This window comes from Chiloscyllium plagiosum, chromosome 10 (genome assembly GCF_004010195.1).
Source record: "Chiloscyllium plagiosum isolate BGI_BamShark_2017 chromosome 10, ASM401019v2, whole genome shotgun sequence".
NCBI lineage: Eukaryota > Metazoa > Chordata > Chondrichthyes > Orectolobiformes > Hemiscylliidae > Chiloscyllium > Chiloscyllium plagiosum.
This window is the reverse complement of record NC_057719.1, coordinates 42,332,119-42,359,447: the sequence shown is the minus strand read 5'-3', so window position 1 is coordinate 42,359,447 and position 27,329 is coordinate 42,332,119. Positions and strand designations below refer to the sequence as shown.

The 27,329-nt window shown below is 39.5% G+C and overlaps 1 protein-coding gene across 1 annotated transcript in view; it reads right to left on the bottom strand.

The window, feature by feature from the left end:
* The window catches only part of adss1 (adenylosuccinate synthase 1), a 36,601-nt gene extending 13,584 nt beyond the window's left edge, over positions 1 to 23,017 (bottom strand). Inside the window, exons 1-8 of the mRNA XM_043697557.1 lie at positions 22,737 to 23,017; positions 11,493 to 11,595; positions 9,555 to 9,617; positions 4,972 to 5,022; positions 4,717 to 4,783; positions 3,961 to 4,068; positions 2,640 to 2,721; positions 555 to 681 (exon numbers count right to left, since the gene is read on the bottom strand). Of these exons, the coding sequence (XP_043553492.1) occupies positions 555 to 681; positions 2,640 to 2,721; positions 3,961 to 4,068; positions 4,717 to 4,783; positions 4,972 to 5,022; positions 9,555 to 9,617; positions 11,493 to 11,595; positions 22,737 to 22,910 (775 nt within the window). The 5' untranslated portion in view covers positions 22,911 to 23,017. The remainder of the gene's footprint in view (positions 1 to 554; positions 682 to 2,639; positions 2,722 to 3,960; positions 4,069 to 4,716; positions 4,784 to 4,971; positions 5,023 to 9,554; positions 9,618 to 11,492; positions 11,596 to 22,736) is intronic.
* Between the last annotated feature and the right edge of the window lie 4,312 nt (positions 23,018 to 27,329).

Below are 27,329 nucleotides of genomic sequence, written 5' to 3'. Positions count from 1 at the left end.
TTCAGCCCCCCAAACCTGCCCTGACATTCTATAAGATCATTATTGATCTGCCCCAGGGTTTAACTCCTCTTCTGTGCAAGCTGCTCATAACCTACAATTCCCTGATATTTCAAATATCTATCTACCTCCTCTTTAGATAGTTTCAGAGAATTTCAGATGTTTCCTCCTCTCAGAAGGAATTCCATTACATCTCAGTTTTAAATGAATGTTACTTTATTCAGTAACTATGTCCCCTATTTCGGGAAATCCCTTTATTCATGCTAACATCTTCTCAACATCTGCTCTGTCAAGCCCCCTCAGAATCTTGTAAGTTTCAATAAGATCACCAGCCATTCTTCCAACTCTAATGAGTAAAGGCCTACAACTGTTCAGCCATTCTTGACAAATCTGAAATAAACACTTGTGAAATTTGAATGTGCTTCAATATAGAGCAGCTAAATCCCTGCTGCTTATATCATTTTGTTTGCACTGTATTAATACATTTTCAGTTCAGTTTTGAATGTGATATGCATTCATTTATTTAGTTGGCAAAATGCAGAGTTTCAAAAACGTACCAAAATCAATGTCGAGCAATGCTGCATTAGCACCTTCCACAAGGATTTTTTTTGCTGGACCATGAAGAGCCTCATGCATAAAGTAAACACCATCTCGCACCATTGGCCTTATACGCTCAGCATATTCCTGACAATGAGAGTTAGAACCTTACAGCAAGCTTTTGGTAAAGAAGACAGGTAAATTTGAAAGTTATCAGATATTGTATTTACGAGGAAGTTTCAAATAACAGCAAGCTCACTCTACCACCAGAAGTTCTCCCATTCATTCCTATGTTACAGATTTGCCATTAACTACAACCTGTTCCTCTTCAAAAGAAAATTTGTAATTCAGAATCTGCTAAGTGAAACAGTATCAGATTTTGTATTGCAAAGCCTTAAAACATCAAACACGGTAACACTGGATTCAGATGGCAATATTTTAGTATGAATGTGTCTAATGGTTAACAAAATGGCTAATCTATCATTGACCTATACAGTAAAGCTCCAGTCCACAGACAATACAAATTTGATTAAATGAAGCATAATATTTGAAGTAGCCAAAAGACATACTGCCAACTTGTAGGACCATCTTCATTCTTATTTACGTCTTTCATAACTGGCAAAAATCGAATCTAGCTTGATGGAATTTAGGAAATTAAAGTGTGGTACTCAGCCATAATTTACTGCAAAAATAATCATAAGTTCAAAAATGCCAAGTTTTATTTGTACATAAATTGGACAACTTTAGGCAATAGCTTCACAGTTAAACATGAACATTTAGAAGTTGCTGTCCAAGATGTGCTGTTCCTCCAGACAGCAAAATGAAAATTGCATCTCTTTGTTTGGCTCTGCATTTAAATGGTGCACATGCACATTGATGATCAAACACATCGCAGAAAGTTAGGACTTTTCCGTTCAGCGAGGTGATGGCCTAGTGGTAATATTAATCCAAAGAGCCAGGCAATGTTCTGGGGACTCGGGTTTGAATTCTACTATGGCAGATGGTGGAACTTGAATGACACAAGGGTTCCACAGAACTTCCATAAACTCTATATACTAATCCAACATATGGGTAGACATGATAATTGATAAATAACTGTCCAGACCTTTGTGATCACGGTCCATTCGGCTGTGACCACAACAAATACAACATGTCAATCATTGGCGCAGAGTATCTGGACATTACCAAGTATAAGCAGATCAAAGTACATATGTGTTTACATTCATATCAGATTAAATAGGTTGTTACATTTTTAAAGTCATAAACATTGTTTAGAGAGGAGTCTCGTGATTATTATGTATTTTATGCACTTCCGCAGCTCACATGATCATGCTGGGGGTTGGGGGGTGGAGGCAATCGAATTTCTGTGCATCTATCTGGATACCAACACAATATTAAGAGTGGAAACTTTGGACTTTACCCATCAGAACTTTCTGATGTGGGATTTGAACCTTGCATCTTTAGGAAATGCTACAGAAACTCCCCCTCCAATGCAAACATCTCCGCTTTAAGTTAAAAATATTTATTTTACATAGTGCATTAATTTTCTAGTTTTCTAGGGCATCTTTATGATGTTCAATTTAACTTGTGGAACAGCAAAATAAATCATTTATTCATAGGCCTTTCTTCTTTGAATCATTCACCGACAGTTATTCAAAAGCAGGCGTGAGCCAGGGTCCTCCACTATAGAATGGGATTCTGATCTCAGTCTGATGAGATCAGAAAGTAGCCTCAAATTTAGCACTCCGATGTGGGCAAGCGTATCACATCCATAAAGCACTGAAGATTTGGAGTTAGAATGTTTAATTTGAAGATAATCTCAAACTTTATATTATTCTCTCAGAGTTAGTTTTCTACTTATTTTCACATTCCTTCCAGGATTCCATAAAATGCTTTTGAAATTGATAAAAGTATGATGGACAAATATTTGAGCACAATTAAAAATTGATTGGAGTTATTATAAGAGTAAGCAAATCAATATCACAGGTAAATATTTTACTATATGAAATACCTTGACAATGCAATGACATAATAAATTCTTGCATGCAATTTTGGGTAACAGGATGAAAATCTGCTGATTCTGGAAAGCTTTTTCGTCATTTTACCTTTAATTTTTTAAGTTGTCCTTCAATGTCTACTTTCAGGTTAGGAAACATGGACTGATATTGTTGAGCCAGAAGTTTAAATCTGTTAAGGATTCAAAAATCATACAAGTAGTATTAGCCTCTCCATTATTTGGGATTTGTGTTAACCAAAGACGAATGATTGAAATTCATAGCACATAAGGTGATCATTGGCCCTTTGTGGTTTCGTTAATTTTTTTGACCTAGCAATGTAAACTTAATCCCATTGTCTTGCTCTCTTCCTGCACCATGGTATCATCTTCTACTTCAAATATTTATCCACTTTTCCTTTCAAGGAGATAATGACCTCTGCCTCACCACTCTCCCTAAAGCAAATGATTCTGTGGTCCAACAATCCTGGGTAGAGAAATTTCTTCTAATCTGTCTCTTAAATCAATTAAGTTGTTAATTTTATGTTGATAATTTTCATCACTAATGGTTCAACCAAGACAACACAACCTTAAAATTAGATGACAGCCAAAAATATTACAATTGTTAAACGAGATCTGAAAGACCCAAGGCAGGCAGGTTAGCACTGTGGTCTTTCTCGTTTTCCTATAAAAATAATCTTGAGTGTGTTGGAAACTTGCACTAAATAAAGGTAAATGTAGCAATGTGGGCAAAAACCTTAACTTAAGAAACTGGTGCAGTGATCAAATGCCAGTTGGACAATCATCGACTGTTAGCATTTTTTGTTAACAAAAGCTGTCGGTTCATTTTCTGATACTACATGATCAGATTCTAGAAAGACCCTGGACATTATTAAAGCTAAGGACTATTGCAAATCCCAGCATTACCACTCATGGAAAGCTGACATATTGATTGACCCTTCAAGTAATTGGTGATATGCAGTCAATAATTTACATTTGTTGTTACATCATTGTGAACAATTTAGCCCATACCTGAAAAGACTGGGCCAGATTTTTAAATAATCTGTTAGCACTTCACATGTTAAATATTTTCAGACAACTAAAAATCACAAACAAATTGAGCAGGCCTGACAATATTTTGAGAATCTGCACCTATAAGATATTTTATCCTGTATACATTAATTTTTCACTTTAAAATATTTATCTCCTCCTTTCCATATATCCAATAACACCTAACAATCAAGGGAATGGTAGGAAACTTGGTTCAGAGCCTTACATGTGTAACAAAATGCACAAGTGAGACTTAAATTCAATCCAGAGCTACTTAGTATTATCAACAAATTACACACTACAAGCAAACTTCAGTAATTCGCTGAACTATAATCTAGGTCATCCCATTAATGTGAATATCTGCAAAAGTTCCTAGTTTTTACCTGGAGCTGAAGTCACTGAAGTCAGCCAAAAGGTCACAGATTCGGAGACCAGTTCGTGCTGCTTTGGAGGAGTATGTCGGTCCTATCCCCTTTCTTGTGGTGCCAATACTAGAAAGACAACATACAGTTCGTTAATATAATGTATAAGAAAGAAGTCCCATCTTTTGATTAAAAGTACGTTTTATAAATAATTTGGCAAAGGAAAGTGGTGGAAAGAAAACTCTTGAAGATAAATGTAGATTTGTTCTTTAAGAAATATCAATGGATAGCTCACAGTGGAATCTATTTTGGAATGTGATGCAATTCCCTTGCTGCCCAAGCTACTCCAAAGGCACTGCACTAACATTGTGTGCATACATTTAACTGAAGGATTTAGTTTTAGGGTACAGATATTTCCTGAAGTCAAAAGAGAGGCACAGGCCAGTACTATGAAAACATTTTGCTGTTTTTTTAGTCTATACTAATGGGCTAAATCTGACGTAAAATCACAGATGTCTACGTATACTTTTACTGGCAAGTCTTGGGTTGGAAATACCCAGTGGTCAGAAACATATAGGAAGGCCACTTCTCAATTCAGCACTATTATCATTACAATTAAACACTGATGCTGCTGTTCCTGTCAAGAAACAATTGTATAAATGGCATAAAATGGAATAATATCCATTAAGTATAAACAAGAATAACAATATTTATTAAGCTGACTTAACTTCTAATGTGCTGCTGCATCACATATTTAACACTGATAGTCATATTTACTTTTTTCCCTCTTGCTCTTGTCGCTGAATTTCTTGGAGACCATCAACAGCTTGATGAAAATCAAACACTGTTAAACAAAACAAATAAAAAGTTAAGAGTTTAAAACATACATGAAATTGCATTTTCTAATTTCCTTAATTTCAGTGTTACAAAATACATTACCAAACCAAGAACCCACTAAATCGTTAAGAAATTCACAGCTTGGTTCTTTCAACAAACTAGATTTTAAGAACAGCTTTAGCATCACTTACGTACCCAAATGTGCTCTGTCTGAAATGATCAACCTCTTCTCCCATTCTTTTAATCCTGGTAAAATATATAAGAGTACAGAAGATCAAAACATAGAATTAATATAGATTCAACCATGAGACAGGGTAAGCAAATTTCTCAAAGTAGGCTCCACTTGACTAAAGTAAAGCTGGCTGAGTGAGATCAGCTCCAAGGACTTTCATGGTCATAACTGATGGAATTAAAATTAGACTACAGTGGGAACGCAGTCCTGGTTATAATGCTATTGAAATGGACAGGAAGAAAAAGGGAAGTTAAAGTGGATCCTCATTAGAGGAAGTAGAGATGTCCAGGACTACAGCATTAAGACAGAATCAAATGGATAATTCAAGATATTGGATGACAAGTTATGCAATTTCTGACATTGACTGGTGATTGAAACTTTGACAAGTTCTGAGAGCTTAAACTTTCTGGAGATAACTTCCTAAAGCTGCTAACTGTTTCACTTGAAAATCTTTATCAGGAATTAACTTACTTAAATATATACTTCCTTAGTATCCCAAGGTAGCAAAACAAAAGAGAGGAATGGTGGAATTTATTAAAGAAGAAATTACAGTACCAAAGCAGTTGCAGGAGGTCGAAGACAGATCCAGTTTGGTTAGGATTAAGGAACAATTTTGTAGAGTACCTTGATTAACATCAGAAGTATACCCATAATAATGATGTCAGAGTCACATATTTAAACAGCAAGAGTTGGGAAGGAGTAGAATTCTCACTTTGTGGGAGGATAACAAACATTTCAAGCTCTAAATAAAGAATGCATACAGAAAGTAGCATGGAACAGAATCTCACCCTCTATGTGATGTGAACAATGGCAAGAAATGTGGGAAAATGCAGTGAGCATAAAAAAAAACATGTTCTTTACGAATATTCCAAGAAAATCTTTTCCAATATTCCTCTCAAGAAACAACTGGCAACTTCAGATTCTCGTTGGCCAACAGTGACTATTCCCATGCATTAGCATGCAATTATTTAAGCTCCAACATCCCGTAATTATGTGTCACTTCAAATTCTCATCACTGAGAAATAAGGTGCATATTCCCAATATGTAAATCAGAGCAGGTGCTTTCCTAACTATTATACAGCTCCTTCTTCAAAACAATATCCCATCATGCTCCACAGTGATTAGCTTCCTCATCCCTTTGTCCAAGCAAGTTGGCATCAGTAAACCACCAGCCTCACCATTACATCATGCATGCTTCTGGACCAAGTCTCACTACATTACCCCTTCTAAACTCTACTTTGAAACAGAGGGACAGTGCAAGGGTTGAATCAATTTCTGTCACTTACGGGTTAAATTTTAATGGTAACCACAAATGGACGAACAGACCTACAAAGGCAGGCTAGGAGTAATGTTCCCTCTATGCTATGTGGCTGTGTGTGCACCTGCTTAGCATCAGCTTCCAGTTGCAGAGGTTGGGGATTCACACAGAAAACATGGGAATCGTGGCTAGGAGTGCAGGAGCTTGTAGTGTTGGACTCAAAAATAATACCTCCAAATCAGAAGATTGAGGTTAATGGTAAAGGGTATATTGGACACAAAAATGAGCAATTGAAGCAAAGTGGAAAAATAAATAAGAATAGGCTGGTGTAACTATGTTTGGTTGGGCAGTAACTGCATAATCTTGATTGTTTGAGGGTGAACTATTCTTTTAAGTATTTATAATGTAAGAACGAGTAGGAGTAGGCCATCTGGCCCTTCCAGCCAACTCTGACATTCAATAAGGTCATGGCTGATCTTTTTGTGGCCTCAGCTCCACCTACCTGCCCTTTCACCATAATCCTTAATTCCCTTACTGTTCAAAAAAATCTTAGCTTTAAAGAGGAAGCCTCAACTACTTCACTGGGTATGGAATTCCACAGATTCACAACCCTTTGGGTAAAAAGGTTCCTCCTCAATCTGCTTCCCCTAGTTTTGAGGCTATGCCCACTTGTCCTAGTTTCACCCACTAGTGGAAACATCCTCTCTACTTCTATTTTATCTATTCCCTTCAAAATTTTGAATGTTTCTATAACACCCCCCTCATTCTCCTAAATTCCAATGAATGTAATCCCTGTCTCCTCAGGCTCTCCTCTTAAGTCAACCCCTCAACTTTGGAATCAACCAAGTGAACCTCCTCTGCACCTCCTCGAGTGCCAGTAATCCTTTCTCAAGTTGAGCAAAACTATATGGAGCCAACTGGAGATATCTTTCACTTGTTTTTTTTGCACAATAGAATGTCTGGAAAAGTACAGAAAATACCATGAAATGATGATATAGCATGTAATCAGTGCAGTACTATAGTATTATTCTTATAGCATCAGCCCACTCATTGGATTTTCTCCATTTGACCATGTTCATAAGACTGGGTCTGTGGAATCTGAGATGGATCTTGAAGTGCCAGCTGTCCAAAGACTCCAATATGAAGACAAAATAGTGAAACTCATTAGTTCGAGTATGTATAAAGTAGTTTATGCTAATAGATTTGCTCATTAATTTATATACAAAATAGTTTAAACTAATAGATTAGTTTGTGGATGTAGGTTTCCTTGCTGAGCTGGAAGGTTCGTTTTCAGATGTTTCGTCACCATATTCAGTGAGCCTTCAGATGATCACCACAGGAAATTACATCACCAACCAAAGGAAACCTAAACACACAAATAGAAAGCAGACCATTGCCACCAGTGCTTCATCCAGAAGCTCACTGAAGATGTTACCTAGTATGGTGATGAAATGTTGAAAATGAATCTTCAGCTCAGCGAGCAAACCTACATCCTGAACCTCAACATGAGCTAAAGATCTTCTCAAAACTCTCTAACAGATTGGTTTGTATATATGTTAAGTAGGTTAATAAATTGGCTATATATTGTAGGACACATGTCTTCTTGTGATCATTTTGTTCAGACCTTAAAGAACCCATTAAATACTTGCAAGCTAATGATTCAGAGCTGCACGGTCAGATAGAAGGTGAAATACAAATTAAGGATCAACTGCATTACTGTCGTCACATGTTGGCAATTTTTCTTCTATGGGGCGGGACGGTGGCTCAGTGGTTAGCACTGCTGCCTCACAGCACCAGGGACCCAGGTTCAATTTCTGCCCCAGGCAACTATCTGTGTGGAGTGTACACATTCTCCCAGTGTCTGCGTGGGTTTCCTCCTGGTGGTCCGGTTTCCTCCCAGAGTCCAAAGATATGCTGGTTAGGTGAATTGGCCATGCTAAATTGCCTGTAGTGTTAGGTGGTTTAGTCAGGGGTAAATATAGGGGAATGGGTTTCTCTTCGGAGAGTTGGTGTGGACTTGTTGTGTCGAAGAGCCTGTTTCCACATTGTAGGTAATCTAATCTAATCTAATATATTTGTTTTGACAAAGATCATTAGATTTCTAATTCAAGATGTTTTGTTGAATTCAAATTGCACTGTAGCGTAATTTGAATTCATGTCCCCAGAACATTACCTGGAGCTTTGGATTACTTGTTCTGTGATGAAACACTTTTGCTGTCACATCTCACCTATATTTACAAAAGTGAAAGGTTTCACTTGTGCCACTTGCGTCATTTAGCTCTTTTGTACCTTTGCCTTCCACTAATTCTAACTGCAGTCCTGACTTTCATATCTGGGGTGGAGGAAGCCTGCTCTGTCTTTGGTTCTGTGGCTTTCGAACGTTGAGGTCGCTGTCTCTGGGTATTTTCGGGTAAGTATGGCCCAGGCCTCCAAAGAGGCTCCTGTCCAGATGCAGGCTCACCCTCCTCAGCTAAAACTGTTGCAGGCTGTAATCAAAGACATGGAGGAGGCTGAGAAACTGGACACTTCTGGATCCCATTTGACAACACATTTCAGTGGAAAATGGGAAAATTCCACCATGGTGCAGGGGGTAACATATTGACCTGGATAGAAGATTGGCTCACTAACAGGAACAAGCAGAATTGACATAAATGGGTCATTTTGTGGTTGCAAGATGTAACAAGAGGTGTGCCACAGATTCCAGTGCTGGGGCTTAACTTTTGACAACTTCTGTAAGGGACTGAAGATATGGTTGCTAAATCTGATGACATAGGTCAGAGGTTATACGTTAGTTATGGAGAGCTTTAGTGAGATCACTATATTTAAGAATGGATGTAAATGCATGGGAAGCAGCTCATGGGAAACTTACTTGACTAAAACTTGGAATGAGCTGGTTGAGGAGGAGAGATCGACAAGCTAGGTTTGTAACTGCTGGAATTCAGAAGAGAAAGAGGTGCCTTGATTGAGACAAAATTCTGAGGAGTCTTGGCAGGGTGCTTGTTTGTAGAAAGAATGTTTCCTCTTGCAGGAGAATACAGAACAAGGGATCACTGTTTGAAAATAAGGCCACCCAATTAAGACAGAGATAAGATTTGAAAGGTTGAGTGTCCTATTCATGTTTGATTTGTTTCAATTTATGGTGGTATGGGCTGAGGAAAAAAAAATCTATAAATTAACATAATTCTTTCATACATTTTATTATTCAATTCAAAATGATTCAAGAAGCTCTAATTTCAATGTAATATTTCACGTAACTGTTACAAAATATGCAAAGCTGAACAAGTGTACCTTTTCTTTCATTCTTTTCAGCTTCTTCAAACAAGCCAGGTAAATGTATTACAACACCATTCCCTAAAGTAGAAAAATACTATGTATTAGAATATGGTAATTAGGAATAGCTTTCAAATCTTTCAAAAAGAATCAGAAATACACTCCAAGTTCAGATCAGTATGAATGCCTTAAAACATCCATTCATTCAAAGGTGACATGCCTTACTGCGTAATAAACTCCTAACCGTGACATATTTTCAATCAATTCATTATGATACACCTTAGGAGTAGTTGAGACTTGACCTCTGACCTTCTGGTTCAGAGGCAGGGTCACTATCACTGCAGCACAAGAGCCCTTTAAAGGTAAGACAGTGTTTCAAATTCCATTTAAATATGCATATAAGTTAACTCTGTGAATTCAGTTAGTCATGTTTCATTAACTTGTTCAGGCATATAATGGCATACATCTGGAGTAGATGGAACGGTGTCCAACCTTTAAATTGAAGGTCAGGACATTACCACTGCACCACAAAGGTTCTTTCCAAGCATTCTACTCTTGTAAAATTTATAGGCTTTAGGTCTCAAGATTTTTGAAGTTTAAAAGTTTCTCTCACTCTCCCTGCAATATTCCACAGTTTTATGGCTTCCTTCCTGTTTCATTGCTGAAAACAAGTGAACAATTCAGCTCACTGATCTGCTGTAATACTATGTGACATTAATATCCTTACAGGATCCCAATGGCTTTGAAAACTGGCACTCAGATTTTACTGCAACCAGTCATCTTCATTATTGTCATTCAAGCACTTGAGTCAAGTTATTTCTCGTGAAATATCTCTCAATGGACAAGTGATTTTTAACCATTATACTCAATGCTAAGTTCGCGCAGTGGGTGTGTGCTTACCTTTGGGATCATAAGTTCTGGTCCAAAGTCCCCACCTGCCCTGAAGATGAGTCAGAGAACATCAAACACCCGAACAGGTTGAATAAAAACCTCAGCTTGGATACACAAATGATTTTAGTTTGTTCATTCCTCCAATCCTAGTGATCTCTTATACTAGTATTTCATGATCTATGCTTAAGTATGGAACCACAGATGGCAGATCCCAGTTAGACTTCTCATGGTCATTTTTCTAATGATGTGGACAATATAATGTTTATTCTGGATAAGTGGTGCTGAAAGAGCACAGCAGTTCAGGCACTCAGGCACATCTGAGGAGCAGTAAAATCGACGTTTTGGGCAAAAGCCCTTCATCAGGAATGAAGGCAGAGAGCCTGAAGGGTGGAGAGATAAGCTAGAGGAGGGGGGGGGTGGGGAGAAAGTAGCATAGAGTACAATAGGTGATTGGGGCAGCNGGCGGTGAAGGAGGTCCAGGACCTCCATGTCCTCGGCAGATTGGGAGGGGGAGTTGAAATGTTGGGCCACAGGACGGTGTGGTTGATTGGTGCGGGTGTCCCGGAGATGTTCCCTAAAGCGCTCTGCTAGGAGGCGTCCAGTCTCCCCAATGTAGAGGAGACCGCATCGGGAGCAACGGATACAATAAATGATATTGGTGGATGTGCAGGTAAAACTGTGATGGATGTGGAAGGCTCCTTCAGGGCATTGGATAGAGGTGAGGGAGGAGGTGTGGGCGCAGGTTTTGCAATTCCTGCGGTGGCAGGGGAAGGTGCTGCTTATGCCAATTCCATTATTAAATGGACATTATGAATGAGCCTGACCATGTTTTCTCTAAGTGTTTTACATATTTTTGCCAGAAACTACTGAATAATCAAGCTGATTTTTCTACCCCAGCCTACGGATGCTGCAGTGAATTACAGCATCCAGTCACCAGAGCTGAAAGTACTTAACAGCATGGAAAATGGAAAAAGCATTATATGTTCTCAATATGAATGGCAGTGACACATTTATCAATTATTTATTTCTCAAAACTTTGCAGTTTGTTCAAGTTAATTGACTTACCAATAAAGGAAATAGCTTTAGGGTTAATAATGCCACTTGGGAAAAGGTGAAAGTCGTATTCCTTTCCATCTGCAACGACCGTATGGCCAGCATTGTTTCCACCCTAAAAGATATTTGGAATTGCAAATTAGTGTCTGTGGCAAAACACTTAGGAGTAAATTGTGTTACTCAGAAAATATGAATACATTCGTAATCTTAAGAAATAGTACATGTATGGATAATGTGAATTAAAAAAAGAATTATTTTATTCAGAAAACTGCCATTTTTAAAGCAGTTCCACAGTGAGGAAGATGTTGCAGTAAAGTTTGTGTCCACAGCTCTTTGCAAGATGACTTCTCAATCTCAAATGCTACACCAAGTAGATATTCAGTAGGGACCAGGTACTTCCCAAGTGCAGGCAAGATGGAAAATCAAGAGATATGATGAGACAGTGAAGAAAATACATGAATACAGAACCTTGAACATATAGACATAGGGATCAAAAGTAAGAATCTAGAGCCCTTAGCTATACGATCTTTCCCTGTAATATACTCCTGGAATTCAGGAATTATTCTGGTATTTGTACACTACACTCCCACTAAAGCCAATGCATCCTACTGAAGGTGTGGTACCCAGAATGGCCGAAAACTCATCATATTATCTTGACAGGTAAGTGTTATGGAGAATGGTAAGTCCTTAATACCCCATCCATGCTACTTTGATCTTATAAACCTCAAATCTTATAAAGGTCAACCCTCAGCCTCCAATGGTCCAGGGAAACAGCTCCAGCCTATTCAGCCTCTTCCTATTGCTCAAACCCTCCAACCTAGCTACATCCTTGTAAATCCTTTCTGAACCCTTTCAAGTTTCACCAACATCTTTTCAATAGGAGGGAAACTAGAATTGCACACAATATTCCAAAAGTGGCCTAACCAATGTCCTGTACAGCCGCAACATGACCTCAACTCCTATACTCAATGCCCTGACCAATGAAGGAAAGCATACCAAATGCCTTCTTCACTGCAGTTCTGGTCACCTCATTACAGAAAGGTAAAAGAGGGTTTGGAGAGTGTGCAAGACAGTTTTACCAGGATGTTGCCAGGATTGGAATGTATTAACTATATGGAGAAGTTGGACAAATTGGATTGTTTTCACTTGACCTCAAGGGCAGATAAGCGACCTAATAGACGAAGGAAAGTTATGAGAGACATGGATAGAGTGGATAGTTGGAATCATTTTTTCAGGATGAAATGTCAAATACTAGGGAGCATAGGTTTAAAGTCAGAGGGGTAAAGTTTAAAGGAGATGTGCAAGGCAAGTTTTTTTTTTAAAAAAACACAGAGGGTGCCCAGAATGCACGGCAGGGGACGTGGTAGAAGCAGCTATGATAACTGTTTTAAGAGGCATTTAGACAAACATGAACAAACAGGGAATACAGGGATACAGATCATGTGCAGGCAGATGGGATTAGATTAGAGTAGCATTATGGTTGGCACAGACATGGTGGGCAGTGTGATATTACTTACAGAATTAGTTTGCTCTCTGACCTGCAGGAAATTGGATGCCTCGAGGAGAGGGTGGAATGTCTCTGTACTACAGATAGAATGTAAGTGAATTTACATTGTCATCCCTTGCCATTCAGAGCCATTTGCAACATCATCACCTATGAAGTCAGCTGGAAGACTGCAATGGAAATTCTGACCACACCCTACAGTTATAAAAAAATACAATTCACACCAGATCTGGCCATTAAGGGATGATTTGCATTACATTGTTTCTGGAGACGACGTGGTCACTGCATTGTATCTTGAGTGGCATATAACTAAAAGGGAGTGACTGGGGGTTGTCTTGTGGGCATTACTGACTGTGATGTAAAGACTTTCTATAAATGAAGGACTGTTTCCTTTGTTCGGATAGCTTCCTTGGACATGCTTCGCAAGCATGGCGAAGAGTGTTCAGGGTTTCTCCAAAGCATGTATTTATTGTGCTTAATAAACTTTGGTTGTTCACAGAAGTTGGTGTGTTGCAGTTGCATCAAGTGTGGAAGGATCTCAGGAAAAAAAGAACTTAACAGGCCGAAGGGTCTGCCCTGTGCTGTACTATTCTATGTTCTACGTGTGAAGGTAAAAGAGATGGGGTAGTGGCATTGCTAATGAGGGATAGTATCACAGCTGCAGAAAGGGATGTCACTGAGGGAGTTTGTCTACATAGTCAGTATGGGTAGAAGTCAAACTGGAAAGGTGCAGTCACTTTGTTGGGCATTTTCTACAGACCCACCTAAGTTGTAACAGAAACATGGAGGGGCAGATTGGAGGCAGATTTTGGAAAGGTGCAAAAGTAACAGGGTGTTGTCATGGGTGACTTTAACTTCCTAGTTCAAATAGTTTGGATGGATAGGTTTTGTCAGGTATGTCCAGAAGGATTCCTCATTCAATATGTAGATAGGCCAACTAGTGGGGAGGCCATATTAGATTTGGTGCTTGCTAGTGAATCATGCCAGGTGTCTGATCTCTCAGTGGGAGAGCATTTCGGTAATAGCGATCACAACTCCCTGACCTTTACTATACTCATGGAAAAGAGCAGACGATATTGGAAAGTAGTTAATTGGGGGAGGAGGAATTACAATGCTATTAGGCAAGAACTGAGGCACTTAAATTGGGAACAGATGTTCTCAGGGAAATACACAAAGGCTGAGGAACATCTCATCAAGACGAAGAAGGAAACTTACTTAAGGTTGAGGAAGCAAAGATCAGACAGGGCTCTAAAGGGTTACAAGGTAGCCAGGAAGAAACTGAAGAATGGACTTAGGAGAGCTAGAAGGGGGCAAGGAAAAGCTTTAATAGGTAGGATAAAGGAAAACCCCAAGGCATTCTACACTTATGTGAGGAACTAGAGGATGGCCAAAGTGAGGGTAGCGCCAATCAGGGATAGTGGAGGAACCTCTGCCTGGAGTTGGAGTAGTTGGGGAGATCCTTAATGAATACTTTCCTTCGGTATTCACTACCGAGATGGTCCTTGATGTTTCCGAAGACAGCATGATACAGGTTGATGTCAAGAAGGAGGATGAGCTGAAAGTTTTGAAAATCACGAGCATAAATAAATTCCCTTGGACAGAAAGGATATACCCTAGGTTATTATAGGAAATGAGGGAAGAGATTGCTGCACCTTTGGCAATGATCTTTGCCACTGTCCACTGGAGTAGTCCAAATGATTGGAGGGTGGCAAATGTTATTCCCTTGTTCAAGAAAGGGAATAGGTATAATCCTGGGAATTACAGACCAGTCAGTCTCTTGTCTGTGGTGGATAAAGTATTGGAGAGGATTTTGAGAGACAAGATTTATGATTACTTGGAAAACCATAGTTTGATTAGAGATAGTTAGCGTGGCTTTAAGAGGCAGGTCATGCCTCTCAAACTTTACAGAATTCTTTGAGGATATGACAAAACATATGGATGATGGTAGGGCAGTGGATGTGGTGTACTTGGATTTTAGCAAGGCACTTGATGTGGTTACCTGTGGTAGGCTCATTCAGAAAGTATGGAGGCACGGGATACAGAGAAATCTGGCTGTCTAGATACAGAAGTGGATGGCCCATCGAAGACAGAGGGTGGTGTTAGATGGAAAGTATTCAAGCCTGGAACTTAGTGACCAGTGGTGTTCCCCAGGGATATGTTCTGGGACCTTTGCTCTTTGTGATTTTTATAAATGACTTGGATGAGGAAGTGCAAGGATGGGTTAGTAAATGAGCCGATGACACTAAGATTGGTGGAGTGGTAGATAGTGGGAAAGGCTGTTGTAGGTTGCAATGGGACATTGACAGGATGCAGAACTGTGCTGATAAGCAGGAACTCAACCTGGAGAAGTGTGAAGTGATTCACTTTGAAAGGTTGAATTTGAATGCAGATTACAGGGTTAAAGGCAGGATTCCTGGCAGTATGGAGGAACAGAGGGATTTTGAGATCCATGTCCGGAGATCCCTCAAAGTTGCCACCCAAGTTGATTAGGGTTGTCAAGATAGTGTATGGCGTGTTGGCTTTCATTAGCAGGGGGATTGCGTTTAAGAGCCGCAAGGTTATGCTACAGTTCTATACAGCACACTTGGAATATAGTGTTTAGTTCTGGTTGCTTCATTATAGGAAGGATGTGGAAGCTAAAGTGGGTGGAGAGGAGTTTTACTGGGATTCAGTTTGGACTGGAAGGCATGTACTATGAAGAAAGGTTGAGGGAGCTAGGACTTTTCTCACTGGAGTGAAGAAGGATGAGAGGTGACTTGATACAAGATGATGAGAGGCACAGACACAGTGGATAGCCACAGACTTTTTCCAATGGTGGAAGCGTGTATCATGAGGGGGCATAATTTTAAGGCGATTGCTGGAAGGTTTAGGGGAGATGTCAGAGGTAGAATTTTTTTTTCTTACACAGAGCGGTAAGTGTGTGGAATGTACTGCCAGCAGTAGTACTAGAGTCAGATACATTAGGAGAAAGTGAGGGCTGCAGATGCTGGATATCAGAGCTGAAAATGTGTTGCTGGAAAAGCGCAGGTCAGGCAGCATCCAAGGAACAGGAGAATCGACGTTTCGGGCATAAGCCCTTCTTCAGGAATGATTCCTGAAGAAGGGCTTATGCCCGAAACGTCGATTCTCCTGTTCCTTGGATGCTGCCTGACCTGCTGCGCATTTTCCAGCAACACATTTTCAGCTCAGATACATTAGGGACATTTAAGCGACTCTTGGATAGGCACATGGAAGATAGTACAATGAAAGGCTTTGTAGGTTAGTTTGGTCTTAGAGTATGGTAAATGTCGGCATAACATGGAGGGCTGAAGGACCTATAATGTGCTGTACTGTTCTACGTTCTAAGTTGCTGAAAAATTTCAGCAGGTCTTGCAGCATCTGTTAAGAGACATCAGAGTTAACGTTTTGTGTCCAGTGACCCTTCCTCCCTTCTGAGGATGCTGCCAGACCTGCTAAGCTTTTCCAGCAACTTCTGCTTTTGATCTTTCGAAAGTATAGCATTGACTGTCAAGCATCTTGTGATGCCTAGTGACCATGAAAAGTACCATATAAATGAGAGGTGAAAATAAGCCCTTTCACGTTCTGCTACTACCACTTAATGTTTTCAGTACATCGCAATTAATAGGTGGCTTGACTATTGTTTGGAAGGTAATAAATGTTAGGTTTGTAGATAAAGTCTCTGTTAACAAAGTCTAGGCTCTATGGTATAATGGATAAAAATGTGTGCTTGAATAACTCTGATTTCTCTATTCACTATTCTGTACTTTCTGCTTATCTGTGTCTTATATACTTGACCCATAACAACAGTTCTAGAGGGGTCACTATAGAGCAGGACAAACCAGTCAGCCAGCTAAAGAAGCCAGCATCAGCACTTCAATCTTTAAAATATAGCAACATCAAGTAGTGCCAAAAATATTCAGCTTTACAGTATGCCAAGTGAGATTTGCTGAAATTGATTTACATTTCTGTACATCTTATTAATTTATTTCAAAAATGTAGTCTGGTGCAGAAATATAAACCTAAATGTAAAGCTTTATTGTTTCACAATCTGATTCTTTTCTAACATTTGTACTCGAAATACAGAACGGGTTCAAACATCTGCAAACAGTACTGCAAATTTTTTTTTAAAAAACTTCTTAACAGCAAATCATGCATGGGTTTCGGGATGAGTTTTTAAAGCACCTTCAACATGCAACAAAATAATGAAACATCCAAGTGACTGGTGGCACAACATCAGATCTTGTTTGACTGTCAACAACAGACATTTAACTGACCTTCTCATGTTCTTTCTGATGAATCCAGTCTGACCTTTAGCTACTCCACGAGGGAGACTGGACTGGATAGACAGCCGTGACGAACAGAAATATAGCAGTGTTTTCTATACAAAGATCTGAACTTTCACATAAGGACCACAGGGAACTACAGAACTGTCAGCCTTACGTTAGTAATAGGAAACATACTAGAATCTAATATGAAGGGTGTGATAACTGGGCACTTAGAAAATAATAATCAAAATTATTGGAGAAACTCAGCAGGTCTGGCAGCATCTGTGGAGAGGAAGTAGAGTTAATGTTTCGAGTCCAGTGACCTTCTTTAGATCAGCATTTTCTGTTTTTGTTCCAGATCTTCAGCAACCAAGTTTACTTTAAAAAAAAAATCAGGTTGGTCAGTCAACCTAGATTGATGAAAGGGAAACCAAATCACACAAACAATTATTGGAGAGCAGGGAATTAGTGAGAATATTGTGTATTTGGAATCTTAGATGGGATTCAATAAGATCCTACACAAGTTCGTAAACAAAAATAGAGCACAGAGGATAAAGGGTCCGATGCGGGATTGGTTAATAAAAAGAAAAAACAGTAAGAATAAATGGGGCATTCTCAAGGTGGCAGATAGGACTAGCACGGTTCAGTGCTTGGCCCTGAACTTTTCACAATTGATACCAATGATTTGGATGAGATAATCATCCCTGGGGTGAGGGAGTCCAGAACTAGAGGGCATAGGTTTAGGATGAGAGGGGAAAGATATAAAAGAGGCCTAAGGGGTAATTTTTTTCATGCAGAGGGTGGTACGTGTATAGAATGAGCTGCCAGAGGAAGTGGTGGGGGCTGGTACAATTGTAACATTTAAGAGGCGTCTGGATGGGTATATGAATAGGAAGGGTTTGGAGGGATATGGGCCAGGTGCTGGCAGGTGGGACTAGATTGGGATATCTGGTCAGCATGGACGAGTTGTACCGAAGGGTCTGTTTCCGTGTTGTACATTTCTATGACTCTATGATCAAATGGGAACATACGGATGGTGCAAAGAGGCTCCAAAGGAATTTGGATAAACTGAGTGAATGTGCAAGATCATGACAGATGGAATATAATGTGGATAAGTGTGAGGTTACCAACTTTGGTAGGGAGAATACTTATACAAGACATTACATAAATGATGAAAGATTTGAAAGAGTTGAAGATGCATTTGTCCTTCATAAGTCATGGAAAGTTAACATGCAGGTGCAACAAGCAATGATGAAGGCAAATGGTATATTGGCATTTATTGCTAGAGGATTACAAAGGGAAAGATGTCTTGCTTCAACTGTATAGAACTTTGGAGAGACCGCTTTTGGTGAATTACGTGCAGTTTGGTCCCCTCACCTAAGAAAGAAAAAACTGCCAGAGTGCAACAGAGGTTCACCAGACTAATTCATGGAATGGTGGGATTATCCTATGAGAAAGGATTAAGAAGATAGAGTTTATCATCTCTGGAATTTAGAAGAATGAGAGGTGATTTCATCGCAACTTGAAGAATTCTTAAAGGGCTGGATGCAGAAAGGGTGATTCTGCCAGTAGATGATCTAGAAAAAAGGAACATAGGCTTAGAATAAGGGGAAGAAATTTAGGAGGAATTTCTACATATAGGTAGTAAATCTTTGGAACAGTCTAACCCTGAGTGCTGTGGAAACACTGTCATTGTGTATTTTCAAGTCTCAGATTGATAAATATTTGGAGACTAATTACTTCAGGGGACATTGGGATAGCACAGGAAAATGGCATTGTTGATGATTAGCTATGTCGTGGAAGGATATTGCAGGCAAGAGGAGCTGAATGATGTATTCCTGCTTCTATCTTATGAACGAACAGATAGTTCAGTTATAATTTGGAAAAAGATAAATAAATACTTACATACAGATGCTGGGGGAAGAAATCCAACTTTCAGACGCTGAGGCCAATTGTTGCAGAAAATAAAGATCTCTCAGCTGTGGGGCCTAGAACCAGGGCATACAGTCTCAGAATAAAAGGGAAGCCATATAGGTCTGAAATGAAGGACATTTTTACTCACAGAATAGTGAATCTTTGGAATAGAGAATTCCAAAGAGCGATAGAAGTCCAGTCATTATTAATTTCAAAATCATATGATACAGGTTTTAGTCCAACAGGTTTATTTGAAATCACAAACTTTTGGAGTGCTGCTCCTTCATCAGATGACGTGTGTTTCACCTGATAAAGGAGCAGCGCTCCAAAAGCTTGTGATTTCAAATAAACCTGTTGGACTATAACTTGGTATTATGTGACTTCTGACTTTATCCACCCCAGTCCAACACCGGCACCTCCACCTCATTATTAACTTCAACAGATCAAAAGATTTCTAGCTACTATTGCCATCAAGGGATGTGGGGATAGAATGGGAATATCACATTGAGGTTGATCTAAAATGGCAGAACAGGCTTGAGGGACTGAATGGCTTGCTCCTGCTCCTATATTCTTTATGTCATACTCCTAAAGATGCCACAATATATAAAATGCAGGATAGGAAGACTGTAATAATACAGATGAAAGGTGTAAATACAAATTTGCTTTCATGGTCAATCGTGAGTGGCATTGAATTGTTTGGATTTTATTGCGCAACTTTAATTCCCCTGAGAAAGTAGCAGAGGGAGTCCTCTTCTTGAAAGAAGTTTGATAAACTCAATTGCTGTCAAGGCACTTTGAAGATAAACTTCAAGCCAACAACAAAATAGAGTCACACATTGCCCAGACCAAGAAAGGATGTATGTTCTTTCAGGAAGAAAATACCTTCAAATAAATCAAGCAGCAGCTGGTCAAGAACAAAACATTAGACAGCATTATTACCAGTCTCTTCAAGTGGCTGTATAATAGCTTGTCAACTTGAAAGTCATTGATTTTGGCTGATGAGCAATACTTCTTTCAGAGTAAAGGCGAATCTCTTTCTTAAAAACTGATTATGTTTATGAATGCAGAATGAAATGTTTAATGTAAAAAGGATCATGAAGACTTAACACAAAAATAAGAGCTTTCTGAACAGAACTGTTCCTAATGAAAAAAAAGTTGACAAAACACTTTTTAATGTGAATACTGGAGACTTTTAAAAACCACAATAATGACAGCTCGAATGTAAGCATCTCTGTCATGTTAAACCACCCAAGATTCAACATAAATATCAACGTAACAACTATTATGTGAACCACTTATTGAAGTGCATCATTACACATGTTGTTAATGGGTACAGCTACAGTAATGATATTCTTTGCATTGAGTGCTCTATTGTTGTGATTCATATCCACTCCATGGTAAAAATTCCCTATAAATACTACTGCTTTCAACCCAAGAGAATATCTAAAACTGACAAGGCTGCTTAAGATTTTTAAATTATTAGCCTGTAACACATTGCATCAAGTCCTGATTATTCATCTACCCCAGGTGCATGTTCACCTGCACTGGCTCCCAGTTAAACAAAACCTTGATTTTAACATTTTCATCTTCCTTTTAAAATCACTTCTTGCCGCTCCCAAACCCTGTCATCTCCTTCATGCCAGCCCTAAAATGTTTGTGTTCATCTAATTGAGGTCTCGAGTAATCTGATTTTATTCACTCCACCACTGATGACACAGAATGTTCAGAGTCCAAGTTCTGGAATTCCCTCCCTAAACCTCTTTTCCTTTCCACCTGTCTTTCCTATTTTAAATTCCTTAAAGGTTTACTTCATCAATGAATCTATATTTCTATGGTCTTCTCCTTGCCAATCTTTTCTTTAATCCAGTATCTAATTGTTTTTGTGAACCATAATCTACATTTGTGGAAAGCCTGATTTTCAGGAAAGATGGTTAGCACTTACTTGCCATTGATGACATCAGCAGTTGGCTGCTATGGTGATTCCAGTTGGGAGTTGTTTCTTTCAGCAGTGTCTGATCTTCATTTATGCTTACAGAGCTCTCTCATTCAGAACTTCCCATTTCCTTGGTCCGTTAACCATATAGCCCACGTAATAAGTCAAAATATAACCACACTAAGAAGTAAAGGCTCTTTACATCTTAGAAACTTGCACTATTCCACATCAAAGTTGCAGCCTGCTAACTTAGAAATATTGTTTAGGAACAAATTACTGCAGCTGCTGGAATCTGTACTGAAAACAGAAATGCTGTTCTGATGAGTAATCTGTACTCAAAATGTTAGCTGCTTTCCATGGATGCTGCCTGGTCTGCTGCGATTTCCAGCACTTTTTGTTTTCACTTGAAGTATTGTTTGCTGTACGTATATTCTGGGATTCTCAAATTGTAGCTCTCATACTGTTCTAAAACAGAAGAACAGACAATCGGATCCACTGCTAAAATGACCAGATAAACTGATATTGAGTGCACTGTTCACACAAGAACACTTTTAAAAAGTACTTGTTGCTCAATATAATTGAGTGTAATCTTGCAAAGAGTTGGATAGTTAAGGATTCTCAATAGGCAACCTTTTGACAAAATTAATTGTAAAGTAGTTCAGTCAAAGCATCCCTTTTTAAAGAAACATTTCCTTTATTGAAATACAGGAAAGATGATTTTATAAAATCTTCAAGGCAGGTGTGGATTTATTAGCTCCCACTCATTGATACTATATCAATACTTGACAAGAAAAAGCTTGTACTAGTAACAAGCGATTGCTGGTAACAATAAAGTACAGATGGTGATACCATCAGTTCAGCAGCTAAAGGTTTGTGGTGACAAAAATTCATTCTGATGTAAAGTGTCCTACTGTCTGTTCAAATAAACTCAAAAGTAAACGAGGGCTGACTTCAGCAAGTTCTTCAAGTAGCCTACAAAATTTCAACTATGTTTTTTCAGACAGGATACAGTTATTGTAATCACTTAAGCAACAGTTTCATGAGGCAGTTGGATGATGTGTATTGGTCAATTAGTTTGGGGCAAATTGCTTCCTTCAGCTGCATGTCTTTCGATCAGTCTAAACTTTATATTTTTAATCTCATAACGAAATACACTTTAGTTACGCCCTCCTAAACAACTGAACATACACGATTTTATCAACATTACAAACAATATGCTGGCCTCAAGCTGATATTTTTGGCGGAAGAGTGCATGTCTCTCAGAACCTACTAAAACTCTTCTCTTAACTATCAGTTACAATTGCGTCAGGGGACGCTCGACCTTGATAGAATCTGAGGCCACTTTCACACTAAACAAAATCCACGTCTATTTTTAGTCAAGTTTTCATTCCCTGCACTGGATGACTGACCTACTCTCAAGACGGAATGGTGTCACAACCAATGAGGTTAAAATCAGAAATGGTTCCTATACCGCAGCTATAAATTGCAAATTAACGTATGAAATAACGAAATGAAATAGAAGCTAGAAGCTACATTCCCCCCGTGTTTGTAACTTAAAAATCAAAGTTTGGGAAATGGAATCTGTCACAATGTAATATAGCAGCATGTGCCAGAGTTTCTTTTGCAGGAGCTGCCCTTACCTGGCACCTGCAGACAATGTCAGCATCAGTGGCCAAGAGGTCGACCACCTTACCCTTGCCCTCATCTCCGCATTGCGCACCGAGGGCCACTGTCACTTTATTGCCGCCGTTCCGAGGCCGCTTGCAGCCGCTGTAGTTTCTATGGTCACTGCCCCGCCGGCTGGATTCGCTCATCGCTGCTTCTCACCAACACCAAGCAGAGCGCGCACTGCTCGCGCACGAGCACCGCGGCCGCGCATCCGCCCACACACCTACAGCTGAGCGCGTGACCATAGGACCCTCCTCCTTTCCCGGCTGGGATCTTCCTTGCTTCTGACATTGGGCCGCCCGGGACTGCTTTGAATCATCAGAGAATTCTTCAGAATGTTCCCAGAAGAGTCAAATATTTGTGGATGTTGCAGGTGTGAAATAGGAGAGGAAAATATGTTGGAAGAATTGACAGGTCTTTGGAGAAAGAGTTTACCTTTTTAGGCTGTGTTTCACGATTAATATGTCAATACGCTTTTAGGAATGTACCATAACTGTATCACAGCATATCATCTGAGACTACAAAGACCTCACACTCCATCTTACAGCAGATCATTTGAAGCATGTAACTTAATAGCTTAACGTTGTGCCAGACGCTGATATGCCTGAATAATGCAATGTATATAATACCTACGTGTAATAGATGTTCTGTTGGATTTTTCAATGCCTCAATACATTTACCTGATTTCTTCTGTTACAAGAGATAATATAAACATTGTCCAATCTGATAATATAACCATGTTGGAGGCAAAAATTGCATAATGGTTAGTGGTGGTCACTACCTATAAAGAAGGTGTCAATATTTTGGTGGAAGCTATTTGGAAGATTAACTGAACAGCAGATTTGGGCATCAGTGAATTGTAACAATCAGTAGCATTTGTTTCTGACGGTACAGAATGCTGTGCAGATTTGTAGATAGGGCATTGACCGTTAAGACGACAGAGCTAACTTTCTTTCAGTTCATTCAAAAAAGGATTATCTAAGAGAGTTGTACTGAAAAAAACGAGGCTGAAGCTACAAATACAATCAAAGCTAAAGATTACACATACTTGTACAACAGCAGTGAGCACACTGCCTTTCTCTTAAAAGGATTCCTGATGCACTTTCAGTTAAATGATCCTAAAAGCTCAGTTCAAAAGCACTTTGAGCAGAAGATATAGCTAAAGAACACTACAAAAGCAACTATTTACATCAAGAATGTAAACAAGGGCAAAAGTAGACCATTTGGGCCATCAAGGTTGTCCTGCTATTCAATAAGATCATGATTGATGCATTCTAGGCCTCAACTCCTCTTTTGTGCCAGCTCAGCCTAACCATCAACTCCCTGTTATTTCAAAAGTCTACCTACTGGAACAAAGTGGCAGCATTCGCTTTTACTTTTTTTTTTCTTCTTTCAATTTTTTTTAAACTTACCTTCTGTGGAGAGCTCAGTTGCTTCAAGGGAGTCGAGGTTGTATATCTGGTGGTGACGGTGGGGTGGGAATTGTGAGTCTGTTCCTGGCATTGGCAGAGGGAAGCAAGTTTGGGCCTAGTACCCAGTATAGAATACGTTAGCTTCAGAGCTAGCTGCATTGTTGAGATTGGCCCTGTGTGGAATCGTGGCAGTGACAATGTTGGTAGAGGCAAGATGGCAATGTGACATCTGGCGAAGGAACTCAAGGCTGGCCGACTATTTCCAGCTGGTGTTGGTCTCTGAGTTGGGGTGGAAGAGCCTGGATCCAGGCCTATGGCTTAGCTTTTAAGAAGGACTGTAATGTTGAACTTCTAACATTATTTCTTTATTTTCTACTTTATATCTAAGACTAGGTACCTGTGTATCTAAGATGGCACCGGGAATAGTGACTGTACACTTTTCACTGTACTCTTGTATTCCTGCACTTGAGTATACATGACAATAAAATCTAATTCACTACTTCCTCTTTGAGTACATGCAATGATTTAATCTCTACAACTCTGGGGTAGAGATTTCCAGATACTTGCTACCCTCTGGAGAAGAAATTATTTCACAAATCAGTTTTAAATGAATGCCCTTTTATTTTGTAACTGTGTTCCCCAGTTTAAGATTCCCTAACTAGTGGATACATCTACTCAATTTCTACACCGTCATGCTCCCTTGTGTGTTTTCATTAAGATCACACCAAATTATTCCAAACTCTAATGAATAATTAGAAACTACTCAGACCCCTTGGCATCATGATGCCCCACAAACCCACCAACACACTAAAACAGCAGCTAGTGAACTTGAAAGACCCTATCCAGACAACAAGCAAAACTAATATCATTTACAAAATACCGTGCAAGGACTGTAACAAACACTACACTGGGCAACCAGGCAGAAAACTAGCCACTAGGATACATGATCACCAACTAGCCACAAAGCGACATGATCCTCTCTCAGTAATATGCTTATGTACAAATAAAGAAGGACACCTCTTCGACTGGGACAACACATCCATCCTAGGACAAGCCAAACAAAGACATACACAAGAATTCCTAGAAGCATGGCATTCCAGCTGGAACTCTATCAACAAACACATTGACTTGGTCCCGATTTACCATCCCCTGAAAAAAATAACATGAAATGATATCACCACAGAAAATGACATCACCAACCCAAAGAAACCCAAACGTATAAATAGAAAGCCGGAATCATCAGCAATGCTTCGTCCGGAGGCTCACTGAAGATGTTACCTAGTATGGTGACAAAACATCTGAACATGAATCTTCCAGCTCAGTGAGCAAACCTACATCCAGAAACTCAACCTGAGCTACAAATCTTCTTAAAACTCTCTAATGAATAAAGGCCTAAGTAGTTTAGCCATTCTTGATAAGTCAATCCTTTCATCACACGATTCAGTCTATTAAATCTATTTTGAACAACCTCCTGTGCCTTATCGAGAACAAAAATGTACACGGCACTCCAAGTGTAGTCTCACCCACAAGAGTTCCCATTTCTAAACTTCAACTTCCTCGGAGTAAAGGCCAAAATTCCATTTGCCTTCCTAATTACTTGTTGCACCTGCATGCTACCATTTTGTGTTGCATGCACAAGAACAAACAGATCCCTCTACATTGTACCTTTTTGGAGTCTCTTTCCATTTAAATAATAGTCTGCCATTTGATACTTCCTACCAAATGCATGATCTTACACTTTCCTGCATAAACTCCGTCTGCCAGGTTTTTGCCCACTAACTTTATCGATATCCCCTTGCAGACTCCTTTTATCATCATCAAAGTATGCCCTCCCACCTATTTTTCTATTGTCAGCAAAGTAGATACCTTACACTCTGCCCTCTTGCAAAAGGTATTATCGGGTCATAGAGTATGGAAACAGATCTGTCAGTCCAACTCATCCATGTCGACCAATTTTCTGAAACTAAACTAGTCCCATTTGTCTGCATTTGACCCATGTCCCTTGAAACCTTTCCTATTCATGTACCTGTCCTAATGCCCTTTAAATAATATAACTGTATCTGTACTTACCATGTCCTCTAGCAGTTCATTCCACATGTGTACTACCCTTTGTGTGAAAAAGTTGCCCCTCAGGTTCTGTTTAAATCTTTCTCCTATCACCTTAAAATTGTGCCCACTGGTTTTGCGTTCCCCCACCCTAGGGAAAAAAGACCTTTGCTATTCACCTTATCTATGCCCCTCATGATTTTATAAACCTCTATAACGTGACCCCTCAACATTCTACATTCCAGAGAAAAAAGTCTCAGCCTATCCAGCCTCTCACTATAACTCAATCTCTCCAGTCCTGGTAGCATTCTTGTAAATCTTTTCTGCGTCCTTTCCAATTTAATAATATCTTCTCTATAGCAGGGTGACCAGAACTGTACACAGTATTCCAAAAGTGGCCTCACTAACATTCTGAACAGCAGCAATATGACATCCTAACACCTGCATTCAATGATCTGAGCAATGGAGGAGGATGTGCCAGATGCCTTCTTCATCACCCTGTCTACCTATGACACCGCTTTCAAGGAACTATGTACTTGAACCCCGCGTCTCACTATTCTACAACACCCTCCAGGTCCCTACTATTAACTGTGTAAGTCCCTGCCCTTCTTATGTCTTACCAAAATGAAATATCTCACATTTTATGAAAATTAAACTCCATCTGCCACTCCTCAAGCCCATTGACCCAGCAGATCAAGATCCCATTATCAGTGGGCCTCTGTTGAAGCGCTCGTGTTCTGTCCTGCTTTCTATTTATGTGCCTTAGTCTCTGAAGGTGGGTGGTATAATTTCCAGTTTTTTTATCTCAGAGGTTGGTAAATGAGGTTCAAATTGATGTGTTTATTGATGGAGTTCCGGTTTGAATGCCAGGCCTCTAGGAATTCCCATGTGTGTCTCTTTTTAGCTGTCTAAGGATGGATGTGTTGTCCCAATTGAAGTAGTGTCCTTCTTCGTCTGTTTGTAAGGATACTAGTGATAGCTGGTCATGCCTTTTGGTGACTTGTTGGTGCTCATGTTTTCCTGCCTGTTTGATGTAGTGTTTGTTGCAGTAGTCCCACTGACAGCGTGCTGATAAGATTACTTCCTTGTTTGTGCGAAGATTGTGCG